This window comes from Lampetra fluviatilis, chromosome 35, assembly GCF_964198595.1.
Source record: "Lampetra fluviatilis chromosome 35, kcLamFluv1.1, whole genome shotgun sequence".
Lineage (NCBI taxonomy): Eukaryota > Metazoa > Chordata > Hyperoartia > Petromyzontiformes > Petromyzontidae > Lampetra > Lampetra fluviatilis.
In genome coordinates, this window is record NC_136309.1 from 2,607,287 (window position 1) to 2,626,121 (window position 18,835).

Genomic DNA, 18,835 nt, shown 5'->3' on the forward strand with positions numbered 1-18,835 from the left:
GCTGAGTCGACCTAAGGAAGGCCCAGGAACCGGTTCAGATAATCGTCACTGGAATTCGCCGTGAGCGGGAATCAAACTCGGGTCGCCGGGTTCGTAGCGCAGCGCGCTAACCGCTACACTACTTTTACCACCACCACCACCCACAACTCTGAAAGGTTAACGCACCGTGGAACTCGATAACAATTACGCTGTGCCGAGAGCGAGCTGTTTCTCTCTTTCTGCGTGTACCGCAATGGCCTCCCTCCCTCCCGTTTGTCTCTCCTTCTCTGGGGCCAGAGTATTACGAGCGGCTGTTTGCTCGACTGCACAAGCACCACCAGGGCGAGGCGGCCTATGGCCTGCTTCTCATCTACCCGACGGCCGTCATCCACACCGTCGAGGTCAGAGCCCCTTGCGGCGCCGTGAGAAAAATATTTGTCCTGGGCCGTGCGGCGAGCGCTCGCGAGGCCGACAAAATTGTGAGCGGGGGGGGGGGTAGTGAGAGTGCGGGGATGGGGGGCCTCTAGCAAGCGGGTGGTGATTCAGCACTACGCTGACTGCCCCTGTGCGGCTCTTTCCTGCAATATTAGAGGAAGACGCAACTCCCCTCCGACTACTGCTCCCCTCTCGCCCCCCCTCGCCCAGGGCATTCCAGCGTTGTCTGTCGCAAGATTGACCGCCGCATAAAATGCTTTAAAGTCAGAATTGGCCACGCGGATCTAGCGCTACAGTCGTGGCACTGCAATGTTACTACCGTGCGTTTTAAACGGCCCGCTTACGAGAGCACTGCGATGGGGTAACTGATTGTGAATTGAGAGTCGGTTCATTTCCCTTGTTAACAAAGATTACATTTGCACAGCCCCGGACACACGGCCTTCGGTGTGCACCTAGAAGACGCGGGCAATGTATTTTGCTGCGTTGCGCCTTCCTTTTAAGGAATAAAACCAGAGGCGGGTTAGCCCCCGGAAGGCTGCCGCATCGTTAAGGAAAAAAAAATTGCTCACCGATGTCTTTTCGTGTCTTGCCACGGGTTCTTCGGCACAAGCTCCGACGTTTGCTCTAAGTGCTGGGAGCTACTTTAAGAAACCGAATGGAGCAGCTCAATTTCTCCCGACGATACGAGCGTTGCTTGCTTGCTTGCTGCTGCTGGTGTTGGCGTTGCCGGTTCAGCAGCAGGTAATAGGCTCGAACGCGGGCTGCTCATTGCTACTGCTGAAGAAGCTCGCAGTGCGTGGAGTAAAACGTCGGACGTCTTGCCGGACAACGCACCGTACGACCCAAAGACGCATCGGCGAGTCGTACAGGGCAACCACAATAAAAAAAAAACTGCTTACGCAATAATTAAGGTTAACGATTGCTTCTTAAAGCAGAACCCTAAATCGTAACGATTTAATCGACTCGCCGTTGGGCTTAATCATTCCGCTCTCACATCACACAGCATACAGCTTGCTCCCCCCCCCCCCCCCCCGCTATTCTATAAGTTGACAGTAATTGACGGCAGCTTCCTGCACTGTCCTCAATGGTCCCATGCCAATTTAGGGGGGGATTTTTGGGAGTAGAACATTCGGCGAACAAAACACAGGAAAATGCTGGCGGGCTGCGTGACCGGCCGTGGCCGTGGGCATCCCGGCCCTCTGCTGACCTTGCTGCTCGTGTTTTTTGCGTGTTTTGATTTTGGTTTTCAAATCGTCCTCCGTCTGTCGAGCGGTGCAGTGTGGGAGCGAGTCCATCTACGCCATCCTCAGAGACCTCAGGGACATGGAGCAGAGAGAGGAGAGGTAGGGGACGGGGCAGCGACGGAGAGAGAGAGTGCACGGCGCGCGGGCATCGACACGGCGGCGGTGGTGGCAGTGGAGCCGACTTCACGGCCTCACGGCCTCAACGTCCGCAGAATTAAATGCACGCCGGGTTTGCACTCCGAGCGGATGAAGTTGCCTTCCCCCCCCCCCCCCCCACTTTGACTAACCGCGTCACTTGGCTGTTGTGAAATATGAATGAATAAGATGGGTTACAATGTTGAGTGAAGAAAAAAATATAAATATTTTGAATGCCTCCGCACTCAAGTGAGAATTGAGCAACGCTCTTCTCTGTTGGTGGTCCCCAAGAGGTGGCAGAGCCTCAGCATTCCTCACACGGGGAGCAGCAGTCTCTCCGTTCGATGACTTTTTTTTACAGAGCGGTACTCGCAGCAACCCACCTCGGACGGATGATATGGCCGGGTATTCTTCTGGCCAGGATTTTAACATGCTGACGTGTTTTTTTCTACGATTGTGTAACCAAATGCGCCGACTGCAATCACTGGCGTCGAAAAGTAAAGTGTTGAAGCAGCTGGCGGGGGCAGTGGCGTCATGATATTTGGTTCCCGACCATGGCTAGCCTTGGTGACTTCTGAAACTGGCCATGTAGCCCCCCCCCCCCCACTTATCGGCAACCTGTGCCAACCACCGCAGGTCGTGAAGTACTGTACGCTCAAACAACACAGCTTGGGGGAGGCTTTCATCCAGCAGTGGATTGACAATGGAGCCTTACTTATATACATAAATAACCATTGCGATTTACTGTTCTTTCGGTAAAGTCACGTAGAAGGGAAGTAATAAAATAATAAAAATAAAACAATATTTTATTATGTTTTTATTTTTATTATTTTATTACTTCCCTTCTACGTGACTTTACCGAAAGAACCAAGAAGATGAATCCCTGCAGTCACGAAAGCTTTAAATCGAAATTTACTGTTCTGTTTTAATAACGTGTCGATTAATGCGTCGCTTTCCGATGGAGGGTAGCACTGCCAAATTCTCGTTTGGGAGCGCATGGGCACTCGGCTCCGCCGGTTCTGCCGCTGACTTTGCCCATCTGGCTTCGTGTCACGTCCGTCAGGAGCGTTGCAATGCATTACTGTTGCGCAACCCCCCTTCACTTCTCGTCCAGGGCATTGCTGCAAGGAGTCAAGATTGTGGTGGTGTCACATGACCTCCCCAACAGGCTCTTTCAGCAGTGGTTCTGGCAGGTATGGGCGTTACGTACGGTGCGAAAGAGGTTCAACATACATACATACATACGCTTGTGTGAGCAGGAAGAAATTGGCTTGAATGTCTAAAAGTTCAATAGCCCCCCCCCCCTCCCCCCCAATCAAGACCACTGGTCCCAGCGCCCCCCTTTCCCCACCTCTGCGCTATCCCCCCAAGGTTAGTAAACAATTTAACACGTAGTAGGTTTTCGCGACCAATATTATTCATAATAAAGGTTTTTGGGTCAGATCACGTTATTTATAAATGTGTCGTAACCCTCCACGACCCGACACGGCCAAACAGTAAAAAATGTGTCACGTTTTTCAAAGGACAAGATAATTCACTTCTTTAGCCCACCGGTGTGTTAAAGAGAGAATCAACAGCATTTAAAAATTTGAGTACGATGTTTCGCTGATAATTACAATCAGCTTCATCGGGCAAGAATGGTGAAGCTCTCCTGTTGCTTCCAGTCTTAAATAGAGCAGCATCAGGGTGACGTCATCATTTAATTCAATTATCAGTGAAACGTCGTACTCAAATTTTAAAATGCCGTTGATTCTCTCTTCAACACACCGGTGGGCTAAAGAAGTTAATTATTTTGTCCTTTGAAAAACTTGACACATTTTTTACTGTTTGGCCGTGTCGGGTGGTGGAGGGTTACGACACATTTATAAATAACGCGATCTGACCCAAAAACCTTTATTATGAAAGGTTAGTCATGCAAGGATACACATATCACATGTCCATGCCTCTTGTCGACACTGTTTTACCTAATGTGCCATGAGATCAAACCGACAACATTTGAATTGCAAGTGCACTGTGCTAAACATTAACAGCACTGTGGTAGCATACCTGAAAATTGGCACCGATGGATTCTTAAGCGTGTCAAAATTAACATGTTTACAACTTTTTTATCCAGAGAAGCTTCACTTGTATTTAAAGACTTCTTTTCAGGAGGGTTCTGCATTGGGATCTTTGGCCAATTCCAATTAAAAGAGAGCATTTGCTTTTGAGAGGAAACTGGAATGCCCAGAGATATCTCACACGTTCGAGGAAATAGCGCACAAAGATCCGCACAGATGCATTCGTAATTCCACCTGATGTGCTGTCGTCTGTTGGCCACTGTGTCGCCCAGTGGCTTTTGCGAGTTTCTCATATCCCTGTGATCCACTTACCCTCCTCGCCTTCGCACCGCTGGTTCACAGGCGAGCGCTAACATTCCTGGCTTATTAATGAATTAACGAATTAATAAAAGGACATTCAGTGTACGAAGAGATTTATGTAGCAGTGATGTAGGAAAATACTAGCCTACTCGTGACATTGGTGAGGTTCACTGCTGGGTTCCACCGTCCACTTTATATATTTATAGAGAGCACGTACGGAAAGAAAAACACATCTGCAGTGAACTTATACACACGTCCGTACAATTTTTTCAAAGTCATTCAATGGAAAAGAAAATGTTTCCAGTTGGAGACCTGCTGTCAGAATACGGCGTTCACAATGCGGGCTCAGAATTCCCTCGGGCTACCTGCACGAGCCCATGATCGAATCACCCGGAATGCGCACAATTGCATTGCCTCTAGGCAGCGAAGCAACGCTCCGGCCTAGATAGGCCTTGGGCGGGCGACAACCACGCATAAAATAGCTGTTGCAGGCTGCGGGCCTACGTGATGGGCAGCAGAGGGCGGTGCGGCGAAAAGCCATAGTTGTACCGTACTTATATGCTCTCGCATCTATGCGCCCTGTCTTCACCAACCCGCTGCCGCCAAACTGTTCCACACGCCCTCCCGCTCGGCCTTGTGGAAGCCTCGGTACGTCTTCCAACCTGAAGATGGACCGATAAAGTTATTTTAGTTTTTATTCCGATTCCCTTCCGGTGACGTAAGTGTACGTCCGTTCCGATGATGTAAGTGTACGTCATCGGAACGGAATCGGAAGGATTAAAACTGACGACGTACACGTACGTCCTCGGAATGGGAAAGGGTTAATAGGTCCTCACCGACAGTGCTTGTGCCCCTGACAGCCTGGGACACTAAACGGGGAGATGGTGTCCCTGTGCTCGCGTGAAGGTGCTGAATCTCCCTGCCACGCGACTGGAGGGAGACGGGGGAGCCACTGAGTCCACCGTGAATTTGGCGTCGGAGGCCATCACTCACGTGCTCAAGCTGGGACTGCACTTGCTCCATTCCCCTAAGGTTTGTGGTGGTTTCTAAGGCTGGGTGGGGGGGGGGTGCAGGGGTGGGGGGGGGGTAAGAAAAGCAAACTTCAAAGCTAAAATACACAACACCAAAATAATACCGTGGGGACGCAGAGAGAGGGGGGGGGGGGGAAGCGACATGGAGGAAGAGGACGAACGTATTAAAACTTGTAAGTTGGAGAAGGTTCAAGGGTAAAGTTTGTAGGGGAGATTAGAGACTTGAGGCAGCTGCTTGGGAAACTGGACATGATGGAGGGGAAGTCTTTCAAACGACGCTGTGAAACATGGTGACGGATCGGTCCGCGCCTCGGTTCCCACGATCTTGCGCGTTCCCATTGTGAAATCGACAGTGACATGCAGACCATCGGGTACTTTGTGTAATTTGCGGAAAAAATGTTCACGACGGTGCTTGCAGCTTCTGAGGGCTTTTTAAGCAAGAGTTACATTTTCCCCCTCAACGACCGTGACTTAGAGGGCAATACATATGTGTGTGTGTATAGTGCACCGGTTCACGCGGTGTCCTACAAACCCAGGATGCCGATTTCCACTCACGGCCAACACCAGTGACGATTATCTGAACGGGTTCTGGGCCTCCCCTAGGTCGACTAAGCTTCAAATGGTGCGGTCTGTAAACATCACCACTCGGGAGACAAAGGCGGCTGGGCGGTGGTGCTGGCCACACACCCGCTCGTGTGCCGTGCCGGCCTTCATAGGTGCTGCTCACTAACAGCACTTGTCCCCAAAAGCCTGTTCAAGGCTGTGCGGGGGATCTCTGTCTTTTATATGTGTCGTGTATTTATATTTCGCGAAGCCGTATGTGCACAGCCGTTATTGCCAGGCCGTAAGCAAGCGCTGTTGATGGAGGGCAGGTTTTCCGAAGTCGATAACAAAAACACACGTGGCATCGAGAAAAAAAATCGTATTTTCACAATCACGCGTTGACATTTCGGGCGGACAGATCGCTTCCCTGTGCGTTTGCCTCGTCATGTCGCCGGCTGTTTTATTTGTTTGCGGTTTTCGGTGGAGCTTCATGATGCGAGGAATGAGCAGGAGCCAGAGCTAAAGTCGGTACAGTTTGGCGTGACTTCGACAGGAAGCGGTGGCCCGGGTCTTCCAAAAATATGTTAAATGTTGCCAAAAACATGTCAGCGACAAAAAATTCGTCCTTAAAAAAAAAGATGAAATCTTTGCAAAAATTACGCGGACCCCAGTATTTAAAGCACGCGTTACTAAATTTTCGGTTTCCTCTGCATCATTGAGACAGTGTGACTTCTAAAACAACTCGTAAAAAGACAAAAAATCGCTTCGCGAAAAGAGCATAAGACACCTTAGTTTTCATTTTTACCGACGACTAAAACAAAACTCCCGAGTAATAAAACAAGACTCAGTTCATCACCATCATCGGCTGCGATCTATCCACTGCTGGATGAAGAAGGCCTCTTTCCATGACTGTTGCAGTCGCCAACCCCTCAGTGTCACGACGACTGTCTCCTGCTCACGAGCCTGATCTAAAAAAAATATTCTAGAACTCGGTTTGTGCACCACATTGTTCCCTCTTTCCCGCGAAAATAACTGACGTCGTCCACTGACCACTGCGACGCTGAAACGGCCAATGGCAAGTGCTCATACCCACTTGTGAAAAACACTTCGAGCCCATCGGGAATGACCTCTCTCCTGCTCCTGGCACGCGGAGGCGAACCAATCACCTTTGTTTTGCGTGCGCCAAATGTTACGTGGAAATCTTGGCACGTGCGCATGTGTAACGTCGGTGGCGAAAAGACCGCTGGATTTTCGACTTGCGCACTCGTTTTTCGCCGTGAGGCAATTTTGGGCGACTCATTATCATCTTCTCACGAAAGTCATCGCCGGCCCGTCACATTGGCAGCCGCTACGTCTTCACTCGTCTATAGCTAATTCTTCTGTGCGCAGTTCTGGCCCGCAGACTTTTGCTGGGCAGTGTAATTGGTGCATAGCGGTGATTCCACCACCATTCATCTCTCGTCTCCCGCGTGAGAGCCCGGCTCGTGTTTTGGCAGGGGGTCAAATTGTGTCCAAATAGTCAACGAATATCGGTTGAGAGCTTCAACGTCACGTCGCGGTCAAATCGCACGAACGCCTTACTCGTGTATGTACGCATGTTGAACTTCTTTCGCACCGTACGTAGCCAACCACGCTTATCACAGGTGCTGGGTGGTGCTGTAGTGCACAATACCCCCAATTGAAAGACCCAACCCTATCACTAACCCCAATCATATCTGGCCCCAATTCCAGAGTTATGACTACGCCGATCTCCACGTTAATTACCGCCCTGTAAACTCCAACGCCAATTCTGATCGTCCGCAGCAGTGATATTGATAACGCATCCACTTATGGTTTGCTACATTAATAGTTTTAATTTCACCAACCTCACGGGGATGATGGGCGGAGTTGACCCCTGACCGATATTTTAAACTCGTGACCTTCCACTGCTGGGTTGAGGGGTCTGCCACTGCACCGGTGATTTTGGCCGAGCGTTGTCAAGATTGGCACGGGCATCCCAACTTCCCCCTCCGCAGACACGTCGCATTCTGTCGAGAGGGTCGGAATTCTGCCATGCGTATCAGACAGCGTGCCTCGGCTTATGACGCTTCACCACCACCACAACCACCATTACAACAACAACAGAGCAGATTGTATCCCAGACGCTCAGAGTTGAGTTAAAAAGTAAGGCAACTGCAAAGTATTGTGCAGATTTGACAAATGAGCGTGGAGCGCACCGATGAAAGAATGTTAATTCTAAATTTGGTGCCGCTAATGAGAGCACTCAAGTCGTTTTATTTAGATTTTGATATATATCTTACTGTCCAAATGTTTGAAACTTAAACGTAAATTAGGGCAGGATGGGTCCCAAGTTAAAATCCAAGTTTGAGTGGGGAGGGACAAACTCAGCCCATCATCATCATCAACACCATCATCATCATCAACACCATCATCATCATCAACACCATCATCATCCGTCCCAGACCGATAAAATTGATCACTGCTTTTTTTTTTGGAAGCCCCATATCCGCAGCGATTGTCTCCTGCCCCCCAGAAGTAGAAATTCTCACATTTTCACCACGGGCTCAGGGTCCCCCAATGGGGGAGAAGCAGCAGCGCTTTCCTCTCGATGGAGCGAGCAAGGGCAGGGGTAAGAGACGGCGCTTCAACTCCGAAGGCCGCACGCGTCCCCCCGGCCCGCGCGGCCGCTCGCGAGAAACTTTCTTCTCGGGAAAGGCAGGGGGGGGGGTGTGTGATGAATCGGCCGCCGAAATGAAATCTGCCGCGCTTGTGAATGTGGACGTGGCGCGAGAACCTCTCGCTCCCACGGGACGGACTCACTCGGCCACATCTGTTGGACGTAACGAAACGAGCGGGGCGGAGCGACATCGAACCGCGGGGTTCCGCTGGTGCGGCGCATCCGGTCGGTCGGTCGGTCGGTCGCACGGACGAACGGACGGCCGCTCATTAAGCTCCAGCGCCGCATGTGGCAGCGATTACTATTTTCGCCGATCGTTAATATTCGTACAGACGAATGGGGGACGGGGCCATTGCCCGAAACGTTGCACAGGTTATAAAGGGTTAAAAAAAAATTTACATTTTTATTTTTGAGGCAATGCTCAATAGTGTTGTTGTTGATGGCGTAGAGTTTTTTCTTGTGTTATTCGTACTCGCGAGCCGCTACCAACGCGGCAGCAGCGTCAACAAATACATTATTAATACGAATATCATTGTTCCGTGACGCTCGCTCTAAGGTTTCACTTCGTGAGCCAGGATCCTTTATTTAACTCGGAGATAGAAGAAAAATACACCGATTGAGATGCCGCATAAAACAAAGCCTCCTTAGCAAAGGCGACCCGGGTTACATGCCACGTCCTTTTAGGTGCACAACATACTTTGAAAACATTCCTAAATTCAAGATGTAACTTAGGGGACGTTACTGAGTAGAGGCTGGTGAAATCCACAATTCTCAAGTGAGCATAAACTAGCAAACAAGTGATTGCATGCTCGAAATTATATATATAAAAATAAAGACTTTAGCAACCCTTCCCAAATTGGCTGGAGCCCAGCATGTGGTGGTGGCGGTGGTGGGGTCTGTGACAAAATAAGGAACGCATATTACGTTGCTCTCGCAAATTAAAATCATTAATACGAGCCAAACGAGATTACACCACTTAAGAGTGAATTTGTGAAATAAGCACATTTAATTTTCGATTTAAAGCTTTCGTGACTGCAGGGATTAATCTTCTTGGTTCTTTCGGTAAAGTCACGTAGAAGGGAAATAATAAAATAATAAAAATAAAACATAATAAAATACAATTCTCACGACGTTTCGGCCACAATGCAAGCAGCCGTCCTCAGGTGAAGAACAGGGCTGTCGGCTGTCGGACGCAGTCTTCCCGACAGACCTGTTCTTCACCTGAGGACGGCTGCTTGCGTTGTGGCCGAAACGTCGTTAGAATTGTATTTTATTATGTTTTATTTTTATTATTTTATTATTTCCCTTTTACGTGACTTTACCGAAAGAACCAAGAAGAAGTTCATTTAAGTTATATATACACACACCATCAAACGTGACTAATATGTACGTTTTGTGTGAAATGCGTCGTGGAGGAGAACGGCCCCGAGACGCACACGGGACCCAGCGTGCTCATTAGGGGCATCGTCTGCCGTCTGCCCCGCGTGCACGTGCGTTCGCGTGTGCGTGCAAGCGCGTGTGCGTGCGAGCGTGCGTGCGTGCGTTCGCGTGTGCGTGCGTTCGCGTGTGCGTGCGAGCGCGCGTGCGAGCGTGCGTGCGTGCGAGCGCGCTTTGCGGTCGGGTTGGAGGGGTGCGGTTACGGAGACCACGTTGGCATTGTTGGCAAACACGGGTACCGTAGCCCCGACGACGGCGCTGCTTCACGCGGTGCCTCATAGCCGCCCTGCGATCGTAGCGATTGACCCGGCGTCAAGAACGTTCGTCCCGTGGCGTAGCTGTCGGGCGTCCCGGCGGTCAAACTGCACCGGGGGTGGCGTTCAAGTAACTGCTTTTAAATTCCTTACAGAATCATAATAATATAAATTTTTCCTGGAGGAATCTGATGAGCTATAAAGCTCTTTTTCACAGATGTCCAGTTGGTGCTCACGGCTTTTTAAATTCAATTATAATAGCCTGGTTGCGCACTGGAACAGTGTCCCATTGATGAGATTTGAAGTATAAAAAATTATTTGAATTAATTTTTATAGTATATATGTTGTTTGTCTCTTCAGTGTGGTTCTGTAATATGTGAGCGTTAGTTTTGATGTTATGTCAGAAACACTTAGTTTGTGCTCTCCAGTTGCCAGGGTGAAAAGTGGGCTATTCCTGGCCAGCTGGATCCAAAACGTGATAAACAAACATACGCCGCTGAATTCGCGCGGTATTCGTGACGGGTCACACTTTGTTCAATGCCAACAGTGGTTGATCTATGGATAAACTGGGCCCCTGCCATGGAAACGTGGAATTGCTTGCATCGGCATTCCGACCAGAATCTCGTTTGAGCAAGAAGAAGAAGACACCCTGATGTAACGTTGAATTCCTTCGAAGTAGTACCAATTTTATCCATCCCCGAAAGGAAGATGGGCTAAGTCGATGCTCCAAGCGGGAGTTGAGCACTCTGCCTGCCACAGCATCGTGTGGCCGAATTGCTCGTGTTTCGTGTCGTTCGTATTTTACTTCGGATTATTATAAAACCTGATAGGCTGGAGCGGTTGGTAGAGAGTGCGCGACTTTGCGATCGAAAGGTTCGGAAATTAAATCCCATTCAGGGGGTCAATTCAGCTCCTCTTCCCTCGGGGTTGATAAAAATGATTACCGCGTTGTGGGAAGCCAATCGTAATTATCCTGCAGAGAGACTGGCCCCTTACCCTCAAGAATGTGGGCCCCGGGGCGACTAACGGTATTGGAGCACCGCTCCAATTCTCATTCAAGCAGCCGGCGCTGACTTTGAATTTAACGGTTCTCCTGCAGTTTAAGAGCAGAATGCTGCAAGCGGAGTGTTTTCCCCTGCTCCCCCCCCCCCCCCCCCCATTATAATGGCGCAATGTGAATGTAGCAACAGGAATACTGACCCTGACATTGATATTACTCTCGTCCAATCTGAGCTATTCCACGAATTGCGTTGGTGCGTTGGCCCCCGGTGTGATTTCACCGACACGCTCACCGCACGCTCAGCCACATCTGCACACACTCACCCGTGTTCTAACCGATGCACTCACCCACAAAATTGCATGTACGCTCACCTCCGCAAACTTACACTGAGTCCATGACTTAACTTATGTACTCGACGATGACAACAACAAAATCCATTCATTCGCCACTGAGTGACGGTGACATCACCGCAGTGCACGTGCCAGGCTAGGTGCAGTCTAGACTGGCACAGGTACGTGAAGTGTCGAAGGCCCGCTGGCAGATTATGGGACAAGCGCAGGTAATATGGGTTGATTGACAGAGATGACTGGCAGATGCGCCACCTGTGCTCCCCACTGTGCTAACTCGCTGTGTTTCAGTCACCCGGTGCCCCACTCATTGTTGTGGGCGTCACTCCTCCGCCCTCCGTTGTGGCTGGAGGGTGATCGACTTTCAACTACACACTCACTCCAAGCGCACACTCACCCATGCGCTCAGTCACTCATCATTTGGCTGACCCGGGACTCTATGGGCAACTATGTGCTGATGTGCATTGTGTACGTGCCAGTGGGGGGTAGTGGTAGTGCAGGAGTTAAGCGCAACCGCACTACGAACCCGGCGACCCGAGTTCGATTCCCGCTCACGATCAACAACAGCGGCGAACATTTGAACCAGACCTGGGCCTCCTCTAGGTCGACTCACCCACCGTCCTTCATAAGTGCTCGCTAACGGCAGTTTGGGGGGGCGGGGGGGGGGCGGTACTTTGTCTTTTGCCTCTGTGCACGTGCCAGGTGAGCATGCGTCAGGCACTGGAGAGCGTGCGGGAGAGACACCCGGATCTTCTTCTGCCGCAAGACACGCTGGCGCACCTACTCTGCTGTCACGGGCTGCTCACCCCAGCGGAATTCCTCACCGCCTACGATCGCCCCTTCCATCTCACCCTGGACTCTGGTAATAGTGCATGCCACGCTCTCGCTCTCCGTTTCTCTCTCTCTGGCTGCTATGGACTCCTCACCTCGACCGAATTCCTCACCATCTACGATTGGCCCTTACACCACTCCACACTCTCTCCGACTCTCCGCTGTCTCCGTCTCCATCTCTCTCTGTCTGCACCAACAGGGAATTGATGGACGAGATTTACTAATGATGAGAAGTTACCCAAAGTTTACTCAATTGGGATTGTACGTGGCAATCATCGCGCACCCCGCTACTGCGAGAACGGGGCAGGACTCTCCGGAAAAAGAGTCATAAGACTCAGTGAGGCTTTCCTGGACAAACAAGTGGACTTACTTAATAATCATCATGACAATTCAGCAATAGGCTGATTTACAGGAATAAAGAAACGCAGATGGTATGTATGTAAGTTAAACGTCTTTCGCACCGTATGTAGCCAACCGTGATAATCGGAGGTGCAGATGTCCAGTTGTCGTCGCTGTAAACGCGCTGGTGGTCAATTGACGACGCATCTCTCTTGATCCATTGCCCTGCCCTTGGCCCACTCAGTAGCTCAGTCTAATTCCCCACCCCACTCGGTCCTCCATTGCCCCGTGTACCAGAAGGTGACGACCAGGCATGTAACAATTAGTAAATTAATCAACACAAAATGGGATTGTTGTGCCGTATCAGACTGTGAGTGGCGTGGTAACTGGGCAGTGGTGGATCTGCACGTAGCCTGTAAACCAGCACCGTGGAGGCAGCGAGGGTTGGTGGATCGCACGAAAGTTGTGAAACTCCCTTCCCGTGGGCGTCGAGGAGGAGCCGTACCCTGGCTCACCAGGAAAAGGCGGGACAGCAAGTGGACTAATCGCCACCTGTTTACATCTGTACGGGGATCGAGTGTTGCACCCTTGCACGTGTGGGTTTTCATCGGGGGCGGGCCTCTGATTTCCTCCCACTTGGATAAACACTCATCGTTAATTGGCTGAAAACGTCTTCAAAATGTTGAAGACTCAATGCGAGGACCCTCATGAAAAAAATTCCTACGACTTGGTGTAGACTCTCCCGGACAGTCTGTGACTGGGTACAAAACATTTTCATTCATATTTACACGTTGACATTGTGAAACTCATAATGCGTCCTTGTCCATCAGGCGAACCGTCTGAATGAACGAGACCAACCGAGAGGGTTACAAACGAGGCAAAGCAGACGGTGCAACTTGAACGGACACCATATAGTGGACACGCGATACACACAGCACGGGGCCCCGGGCAGTGCAGAATGAATCGGTGGACAAAACAGAAACGCGGATAGTACGAATTAGACGGAACAAACGAGGCGAATTTATGATTAAATTCAATTTAAAATCCGATTGGGACAGTTCATGAAGCCGCATCAGGAATCACTTATTGTGCGCCTTTCAGCGAGCGGGGGGTGGCTCATGTGCCAAGCGGAGAGCCCCTTTCCCATTCTGTCTGCTTGTATGTCTGTCTATAGTTTTCTAGTTAGATTTAGATTTTTGTTGCTATTTTGTTGCTATTTCTTTTATGCCTGATGATGATTGCTTGTGTTGCAATCGAAACGTCGTAATATGCTATTATTTAATTTATTATTTTATCTTTAGACATGACTTAACCGAAAGAACCAAAGAATAATTCCTGCAGTCACGAAAGCTCCAAAATTAAGATTAGCCCCTTTCCCGTTTACTCGCTACTGGGGGACGACGTGGTGGTGGGGCCGGCGTGATGGTGGGGACGGGGTGGCGGTGGTGGCGATGGTGGCGGTGGGGACGGGGTGGCGGTGGTGGCAGTGGTGGTGGCGGTGGTGGTGGCGGTGGTGGCGGTGGTGGCGGTGGTGGCGGTGGGGACGGGGTGGCGGTGGTGGCGGTGGTGGCGGTGGGGACGGGGTGGCGGTGGTGGCGGTGGTGGCGGTGGTGGCAGTGGGGACGGGGTGGCGGTGGGGGCGACCTCTCTTATACAAACACGAGCTGGGGGCGTTGTTAAACTGTGAAATGCTTCACAAAGTTTCGGGCTCATTTCTCTAAATGTAAAAAAAAAAAATTACACGTATATATGTGAACTATAATTTGTTTTTTTACGGAAAAAGCCCAATTTTTTTTTAGTTTAAAAATATATAGTTGATATGATTGGCCGGGCTAAGAGCAGTGACGGGTGCAGTCGTCCGTGCGCTTTGCTGTGAACCCGTTGACTTGAGTTTGATTCTTGGCCATGGCTAACATCAGCGACGCACGATATCCGATCCACTTCTTGGCACCCTTCTCTCTTCTGGCGGAATGGGCCACATTCACCGAGTAAAGGAAAAATAATTGGCCGCAAGTTACTCGATTGCAAAAAAATTATTAATCCTCCTGATGAAGAGTCAGTGAATTATGATGCGGCGGTGGCATCACCACCACAACGATGTCACTGGAGTGCTACGGCCGCGCGCTTGACAATGATTTTTAAGTTCTTCTTTTCCTTCTACTCCTCCTTCGTCTTCTCCTTCATCCTTCATCTTCTTCGTCTGCTCCTTCATCCCCTCCTTCGTCTCCTCCTTCGTCTCCTTCAGCAGCCCAGGGCACGCAGCCTGTGCGCATGTCTACGAGAAAAGGGCCGCTTGATTTTTCTTCAGGATCACGTTTTCTTTTTAAACGGATAGAGGTGGCGTATCGGGGAGCAGCGCACTCACCTGCTGACCCCGCCCCCTCACTGGAGGTCTGTGGAAAAGAGCTTCATAGCTCATCGGATTTCTCCTGCAGTCTGAATAAAGATTCTGATCCTGGACTTAAATCTCCCTGCGTGCCAGTTGAAACGATGGGGGGCAGGCGTCTTAAACCCCCCCCTCCCCACACTCCCCACCCCCTCCATCCCCCATCCACCGCCCCTCCCACAGAGTTGGTGTGGCCGGCGCCACAGAGCATGACATCGACGATGGAAATCGACGAGGGCCAGGAAGGAGAAACTTTGAACAGCTGAGCGAGCCGTGCGGTGGTTTGCACCTGCCCCCACCAACCCCGCCGGTGTGAAACGCGCGCACGCACACTCGCACACATGCACCCAACCCACGCATTACACAAAAAGATCCCCCGTGTAGCCTTAACAGACTGTTGAGGCAAGTGTTGTTAGCGAGCACCTATGAAGGCCCGCACGGCACACGAGGGGGTGGCTGGCCAGCACCGCGCCCGGCCGCCTTTGTCTCCCCAGTGGCGATGTTTACACACCGCACCAGGTACTCATTTGAGGCTGAGTCGACCGAGGGGGGGGACCAGGACCGGTTCAGATAATCGTCACCGGTGTCGGCCGTGAGCGGAAATCAAACTCGGGTCGTCGGGTTCGTCGCGCAGCGCGCCAACCGTTACACTGCCGCTTCCCACGCGCACGCACACTTACACACGTGCGCACGCACACACACCCAACCCACGCATAACGCACACAGACACACACACACACTTGGCCTAATTTTTCCAGGCTTCAGACTGAGCAAGTGAGGTTCCAAAAAAAAGAAATACTTTATTTCCGTCGCTGGGAATGCACGCATAGGAATTTTTTGATGTCAATGTTTGTGCGCCTCTTCGAATCTTTTTTTCTTGTTTTCCCCGCCAACGTGCGAGACAAATAAAAAGCGGCCCACATTCCTTCTTCGGGCTTCATTAGAAGCAGCCCAACGTGAATTGATGGCTTCACAGTGTCAAATGGCGATATCTCATTTCGCATCGAGTCGCCGGGACAGATTAATTGGAGTGTTTTCATTCATTTAGATTTTAAGCGGGAGGGGTGGCTCATGAGCCGGGGGGGGGGGGGGGAGTCGTGGGGGGGAATGGTGAGAGGAGGGGGGGGGCGCTGGACCGCTGCGTCGCTTTCTCAGAGCGAACGTCGATGGCCTGAGCAGGAGCACGGCATTCTGGGAGACCGGCTTCGCCGCCGCTTTGGCGTTTCGCCGCGCGGACAATTCGGGCGTGATGCAGGATCGTCGTGAACAGGCTGTGGATGGGAGGATAAGATGTTGAGGTGGGGGGAGGGGGGGTGCAGTGTAGCGTTGTGACATCAGCCAGGATGCGAGTGTCGGGAGGGCTGAAGCAAGGCGAGTGCTGGGAGGGGAGATTCAATGAAGCGTATAGAAACATAGAAACGTTGCCATCCGCACAGAGTGACGTCGATACAGAGAAGCGTGTATCTATAGGTAAACGCGTACAGAGAAACGGTGAGAAGGACGCAAAGGAACATAGATGGATAGATACGCGCGGAGAAACGGAGCGGTAAGAATCACAGAGAAACATAGACGGAGCCAAAAAGGCACGCGCAGAGAATGCGCCGGCATGCGCGTAGGAGACAGACACAGACAGAGTCGGGGTTGAACGTCCAGCGGACGTCGGGGCCGGCCCAACTGGGCGGGCGGCGTAGACGAACCGAGCAGCGCCGTTGCCGCTGACGATCTCCAAACGAGGCCGAGCGTGGGGATCACCACGATGTCACGTTCGTTGTGTGCTTGTTGTGTGTTGTCGTCTCATCTGCTGCGTGTATCGTAGGGTGGATGCCTCCAGCACCCGCGCCACCACCAGCAGCACCGGAGGTCTCTGCAGCTGGGATTTCCCTCTTCAGTCACCGGCCAGCCAAACCCTACCCTCAGCCACCCCACAGCCTACCCTCAGCCTAACCAAATCCTGCCCACAGCCTACCCTCAGTCTGGCGATGGATCTTGCATGGTGCATAGAGGCTGGGTGCTCTGTACACGTGTCCATGTTGTTGGAAACTAACGTTTTTTTTCCGGCCTGCGGTCTTATTCCGTTACAGGGGTGGTTGGGGGGTCCTCTCATCGTTTGACGACTGCCCTCAGCCTGCCCCCCACGTGATAGCGTGACATCACAGACCCCGCCAGCCTGGGAACAGGCGCCCACTCTCCCAGAGGAGTGACCACCCAGAGGCGGCTGTCTGCTCCACGTGTGGGGGTGGTTGGTTTGGCAGAGATGAGCAGTTTCTTTGAATTACGTGTGACTCAAACAATGTCACTTGTAATTTGTCAATCGCTTTCGAAATTACCTCAACGTAATTGGTAATCTAAACTAATTGGTCATTTGTATTACGTGAACATTTAATGACATTTCCTCCGGTAATGTGTAATTTGAATGTATTCTACCCATCTAAGAGTTATGTAAACACGACTATAGGGACAGAAACCAACCGCCCTTTCTGCTGGAGATGCCGAGAGTCCATGAGCCAGAGTATAAATTGGTACCACCTAAAGTAGCGGAACGCACGTAGTCGCGATGCGATTTGGAACCTGCGAAAGCTACGCCACATCGGGTGGTCACCACATGGAACATGACCAGGGCTGTGGCTCATGGACGAGAAGGGGCACACAAACTAGAGACGATTTGTATTGCACCAGGTAAAGCCCACTGAGCTGCATAGCTCTTTTTCAGATGCGACCTAGCCACAAATGATAGTTTAACAGAGTGGAAATGTACAGCCGCCAAATGCTCTAACCCCGTATGTCTAAATGTGGAGGGAAAAACCAGAGGAAAACGCGAAGAGAAAAACATCCAGGCGACCACGGGGAGAGAGAAATGCAAACTCCAAAAGTGTCGGGGTTGGGATCAAACCCACGACCTCCTGTATACCGGGTGAAGTAGTTAACATCTCGCCACCACGGCGCCCTGTGCACCGTGTACGTGCATGCTGGTACCACTGCACACACGCACACACGCCTTGTAGTAAAGAGTTATAATTGAATAACAACAGGGCTATAACTTAGAGGGGGGCGGTAGCTAGCCAACAAAAACAATGTGGGGGTGGTTGGGGGGGGGGTCCAGGAAAGGCAGAGGGGGGCCCTATTGTGGGTTCAAGTATTTTACGCTCCGTCGCCTTTGCTCCTTAATGACTTTAAAAACAATAAAAGTACGTAAATTTACAAAAGTATAATAGTCCTCTGTTTCCAGACGAAAGCCTCGCTGAGTCCCAAGACTGTTTTTTGGAGAGTTGTTGAATTTTCTGCACGAACAAATTAATGTTAAGACTGAACATACATGATGCACACATTGCTTTTCTAACCCCTATACGCATGCTTACGTACAAACTAAAAATATGTATGAATACTCACCACATTTATATAAACGGGAAATGTTATCGTTTTCATAAGAGACACAGACCACTGACAGTCCGTTTTTTTACAATTCTAAAAGAACTTGACATCAGATTGGTTATCAATGAACATCAGGCACTCATCCATTTTCGGGTCATTAAAATAAGTACCATATTGTGGATAGCTAACAGTGGCCGTCCTACGTATAAACTGGTTCCCATCATGGGCACGTGGCGTTTCCACCGCATGGCAACCACCCTCTGCCCACGTGCTTGCTTTTTGTTAAATTACTAATCGACGGCCACGTACCGGCGGACACTTTGAGTGGGCCGAACGCCAGCGGGAAAATCACGCCGAGCCCTTGAACTATGGATATTGGTCGCGAAAACCTACTGCGTGTTAAACTGACGTGTTCGTATTTCAAACAAAAAACACACCAACCAACCCCACGTATTATCCGTGATTCGCCAT

At 50.7% G+C, this 18,835-nt stretch overlaps 1 protein-coding gene across 3 annotated transcripts in view; it reads left to right on the forward strand.

The window, feature by feature from the left end:
* TEX47 (testis expressed 47) overlaps positions 1-18,067 on the forward strand; it is a 28,400-nt gene extending 10,333 nt beyond the window's left edge. The window contains exons 3-9 of one of the 3 annotated variants that reach the window (XM_078872705.1): positions 277-380; positions 1,693-1,757; positions 2,908-2,986; positions 5,057-5,182; positions 12,142-12,301; positions 15,179-15,305; positions 16,812-18,067. In XM_078872705.1, coding sequence (XP_078728831.1) covers positions 277-380; positions 1,693-1,757; positions 2,908-2,986; positions 5,057-5,182; positions 12,142-12,301; positions 15,179-15,261 — 617 coding nt within the window. In that variant the 3' untranslated portion in view covers positions 15,262-15,305; positions 16,812-18,067. Of the gene's footprint in view, positions 1-276; positions 381-1,692; positions 1,758-2,907; positions 2,987-5,056; positions 5,183-12,141; positions 12,302-14,854; positions 15,001-15,178; positions 15,306-16,811 lie in introns of those variants that run through there. The other 2 variants (XM_078872706.1, XM_078872704.1) reach the window with 2 other exon arrangements.
* Positions 18,068-18,835: the final 768 nt, after the last annotated feature.